The 4,251-nt window shown below is 35.8% G+C and overlaps 2 protein-coding genes across 4 annotated transcripts in view; both read right to left on the bottom strand.

Moving 5' to 3' along the window:
- The window catches only part of LOC104706680 (O-glucosyltransferase rumi homolog), a 3,349-nt gene extending 2,294 nt beyond the window's left edge, over positions 1–1,055 (bottom strand). Inside the window, exon 1 of one of the 2 annotated variants that reach the window (XM_019228369.1) lies at positions 538–1,055. In XM_019228369.1, the coding sequence (XP_019083914.1) occupies positions 538–754 (217 nt within the window). In that variant the 5' untranslated portion in view covers positions 755–1,055. The remainder of the gene's footprint in view (positions 1–537) is intronic. The other variant, XM_010422887.2, reaches the window with a different exon arrangement.
- On the bottom strand, positions 1,571–4,025 carry LOC104706679 (probable amino acid permease 7). Of its 2 annotated transcripts, none has more exons than XM_010422886.2 (7): positions 3,857–4,025; positions 3,529–3,765; positions 3,227–3,320; positions 2,910–3,133; positions 2,644–2,777; positions 2,305–2,532; positions 1,571–2,093 (listed from the first exon to the last, which is right to left on the bottom strand). In XM_010422886.2, the coding sequence occupies exons 1-7, from the start codon at positions 3,936–3,938 to the stop codon at positions 1,686–1,688; spliced, it is 1,407 nt and encodes a 468-aa protein (XP_010421188.1). In that variant the 5' UTR covers positions 3,939–4,025; the 3' UTR covers positions 1,571–1,685. The 2 variants fall into 2 exon arrangements, with proteins under 2 accessions (XP_010421188.1, XP_019083913.1); XM_019228368.1 differs by having other exon boundaries at positions 1,695–2,093; positions 2,204–2,532.

Genomic DNA, 4,251 nt, shown 5'->3' with positions numbered 1-4,251 from the left:
AAAAAAAAAAAAAAAAATAAAGTTATGCAGATATGGACACAAACCAAACTGAACCGAACGGAATCAAAATTCATCAATCGAACTAACTATATTCAACCAAAATAAATTAATAAAACTTAATATTTTCATCATATAAAAAACTAAAAAATCAAATAATAAATTTTTATATATCATATATGTTTCGTCCAAAGTTCGAATCGAATGGAATATTCTAAAAAAACGAAACTAAACCGGAACCAAAATCCGGTTAAACGTCCCTAATTTTTTTTTAAAACCCCAAAACCTTTAACCGGAAAGTCTCCACAATATGCCTAATTTGCCTACTTGTGAGCAGTAGCGGGAGACAGCTAATCGAACTGAAAAAAAAAGTCATACATGGGTCCAAATAATGGGACACGTGTCGTGTTCTGCCTAATTCGCCGACAACACCAACTAACCAACAACAATAAAAAATTCTCTCACGTGACAAAAGGCACAAAACTCAAACCCATAAAAAAGACACAAAACAGCGAAGAATTAGATTTGAGAAGAAACGACAAGTGGAGTGTCGTTTCGGGTGACATACGGTAGGGTCAAGGAGGAGGCGCGTGGAGATAAACGCACCGACGGCAAGGAGGATGATGAGGGATACTAGGGCGTATGATCTGTTGGGAGATATTCCTAAACCGGACTTGATAAAAGGAGACCAGACTGCGTCTGTGAAATTACGACAATGCCCTCCCGACGATCCGTTCTTGGACGGCGAGTTTCTCATCGGAACGGACCTTCCCGGTATGGAGAAGCCAAACGAAAGGAAGAGATTCGAAAGAGTTTAGAAGAGAGAGACGGAGGAGGACAAAAAAAAGAAAGAAAAATAAAGAGAGACAGAGAGAGAATCTTGTGAGTTAAGGAACGTGAAGTATTATTATAGTTGCACATTAAATTTCAACCTTTTTGTAATAGTGCTCCTCCAACCCTTGAGGGTTTTTTTAGTTTCAGGACAAAAAGTCACACGAAAGACAAAACCTTATAGGTTTTGGGAACGATAAAATTAGAAAACCAACAAACAAAAACAAAATCCGTGACTAGTTTAGTTAGTTGACCAACATTAATTTATATAGTCGTACCTACACTATTTTGATTAGGTTTTTTAGGCATTCTTAGATTAATTAAAAAAGGTTTGATAAAAATATAACACATACTTTATAATTTTAAAAATTATTCAATCTGAAATTTGTAGATTGAATACTAAAAAATTGAGAGTTATTATTCTCTTTTGTATTCATTGTTCTTGACTAGACAACTTGTGAGTTTGAGTAAAATCTTGGATGAATATAAAGCCTTAAAAGAAAAAGAAAAACAAGAGATCCGATTTATATCGTTTTTACTTTTTAGGGTGAATAATTTACAAATAAGAAATATGAGAATTTTTAAGATTCTCCATCACTTTCTTAAATGTCACCTTGAACTGTTGTTTGGTGGTATTCAGAAGAATCTTGCTCTGTTTCTTTCTACAATATTTATTTTTCTTCATTCTTAGCCAATCAAGAGCAAGATCAGTGAGTTTAAACGTAATTAACAAGCATGTCTCTCTAAGCAATACACTTCTTTAGAGTTGGTGTATTGAAAATTCAACTCCTATATTAAATGCTACACCAAAAGTTTCTTCAAATCACACATTTATTTACCAATTAGTTATTGGCTCATCATCCGAGTTTTGCTCCCACAAGTCCATAAATGGATCCAACAAGAGACAAGAGACAAACAATCAAGCAAACAAAGCTAAACCCTCTAAGAAGAAGCCATGGCCGCGTCCAACTTCGTATCTTCTTCTGCAATATACACATCTCCACAGGATAATAAACCGCCAAAGGCCAAAATCCAAATGCCCCCAACACTCCTAATACTTCATTGAAATAGGGAAACATCAATGCCGCTCCCGTTGTGGTCACCACATACATCGTTCTCAGACACACCCTCATTGGATTCCATCTCACCGTTCCTCCTCGTAACATTGGAAGTTTAAAGCCGTAGAATCGGGCGATGAACTTGTTTTGTGGGTATCTCTCGGTTAGCCATCTCTCGATAGCTGCAAAAATAGGCTGACTGAAGACCTGAAATGGCATTCTATATATTATAAACGTGAAATGTTTTGGTATTTTAAACATTTACTTTGTTAATTGTAAACTCCAAATGTCAATATGTATATTTTTTTTTGGTTCACCTTTTTACAAGATCCAAAATGTTTGAAATGTGGGTTGTTACACATGTAAAGGAGAACATGGACGTTTTGGTCAGAAGGGCACAAGGGTTTCTGTACAATACCTGGTATCCACCAACTAAATGAAGAACAATGCAAGCGTTGGCGAAATCGACAAGCCAGAACGGCTCATAGAACCCGAAACCGGTCAAGAGATTACCCGGGGTGGAATCTCCAAAGGCTGCGTAGCCAAAACATCCACAACAGAAGAAGAAGAATGTTTGTATGAACACCGCAACCGTCGAGGCTTTCTTCATCGTTTGCTTTTCTGCTGGTGGTGATCTCAATGTGTCCTGACCTCAGTTTTCATTCAACCCACATAAAAAAAGGTTTCTTGATCTCTTAGAGTAATTAATCTTTCCTTTTTAGCATCATCTATGTATGAACGTAAGTTATTAACTTACCTGAATCTCAAAAATTATGATTGAGAAAGGATATGAGAAGGCAATGTTCCCAAGAGCTTGGAACACTAACCATACTTTTGCACCTCTGTTTTCAGCTGGACTTCCCCTTATATTTCCCTCAAATTTTCGTTTATCTTCATTTCAAAAACATAAATATTCAATAGTCTTTTTTTATCTCATAATCAAAAGATAATAAGTGAAGTTAGACTCATATATCAAAAGCAAAAACAAAGAAATGAAGGCTAATCTAAATGAATTATTTGTACCAATGATTTTGCCAAGGCAGAGACCGATGCCAATGAAGGAGTAAGTAAGAGACATAATCGCAGCAACAATAGAGAGCCATAGCATATTTTGGAAATTAGGTATTTGTGACAAAAAGATCTGAAGCAAACCAAACAAAAGCATGTAGTTGTAGTTGTTGTTGTCTCCATATGAACATGTTGCATTGTGTCCTTCTCTATGATAACAATTCGTTTTGATAATTGCTCTGTAGGGAAAATGGAAGAAACTCCACATATCAGTTTAAAAATTCCAAAGAAATAAAAAAATTAACAGTTTAAATATGTTTAGATATATTTACCTAATGCATGTAGCTGTAACAATGGTAAAAGCAATACAAAAACCCATAAGGCTAATGTATACAACAGCCCCACATACGATTTCATTCTTCTTCCCTGCAAATCAAACTAACCATCTTAACAAATTAAAATTACAACTTAAATACAAAGCTTAAACCCATAATAACCTTGGTCGGGGGAAAAGACCAAAATAATTAGTCTAAATTCTTGATTTTGAAATCTTTTTTTTTTCCCATTACATGGACAGCTTGTACGTTGGTTGAACCTATTGGAATGTAATCAGAATATGAGTTTTGAAGTTAACCTAAATAAACCTTAACGGCTTGAGCGTAGGAATTAAGTCGGAGGGGACCGTTGTCAGTATCGGGGTAACGGTAGCAATCGGCAAGAAGAAAAGCAGAGAGAAGTGTGACTCCAGCGAAGGCTAGAAGCGCGGCCGGACCAGCTATCCAGCCGAGTTTTGCCGTGGCCCAAGCCAACGACAATACTCCTGCTCCTATGACTCCTGTTATTATATGTGCCACAGCCGTCCATAACGTTCCTTTAAAAACTCAAGACAACACAACGTAATTATTAGCGACTATATAATCTGAATACATGATCAATTGATTAGTGATTACTAATGGATTTACCTGTTCTTGCAGAAACTGAATCACGAAGTTGAGTATCGGTTGGTGTTATAACTCGAAACTCGTCATCTTCTTTAATGTCCATTAGTTTTTTTCTTTTTGATTTTGGATTACGAAGATGAAGATATTTGTAGACACCTTGTTTGACTAAAATGGAAGACAGAGGGTGGTCTACTACTACAGTACTACTATTGTAATGTACGTGTAATCATTTATATTACTTGTGTGCATGTGAATAATATAAGATATTTTAGTCGATGGTCACATCTACGTATACCATTAGTCATTGACTGTATAATGGTGGTCCATTTTTCTAGCTAGGCTTGGAATGCAAAAAAAAGTAACGTGTTTATCTCACTACTTTTAATTCGGTCCATCAAGAATAACTTTATAACCAG

The sequence above is a fragment of the Camelina sativa genome, chromosome 8, assembly GCF_000633955.1.
Source record: "Camelina sativa cultivar DH55 chromosome 8, Cs, whole genome shotgun sequence".
In the NCBI taxonomy this organism is placed as follows: domain Eukaryota; kingdom Viridiplantae; phylum Streptophyta; class Magnoliopsida; order Brassicales; family Brassicaceae; genus Camelina; species Camelina sativa.
The sequence above is the reverse complement of the archived record's forward strand: the minus strand, read 5'-3'. Positions and strand labels throughout refer to the sequence as shown.

Excerpts from the sequence above, each read along its gene's own strand:
- LOC104706679 (XM_010422886.2), bottom strand. The coding sequence starts at position 3,938 with ATGGACATTAAAGAAGATGACGAGTTTCGAGTTATAACACCAACCGAT. Across the intron at positions 2,533-2,643 it reads TCATAATTTTTGAGATTCAG|GACACATTGAGATCACCACC; the intron begins GTAAGTTAATAA and ends AACTGAGGTCAG. Across the intron at positions 2,094-2,304 it reads ATTTAGTTGGTGGATACCAG|GTCTTCAGTCAGCCTATTTT; the intron begins GTATTGTACAGA and ends ATGCCATTTCAG.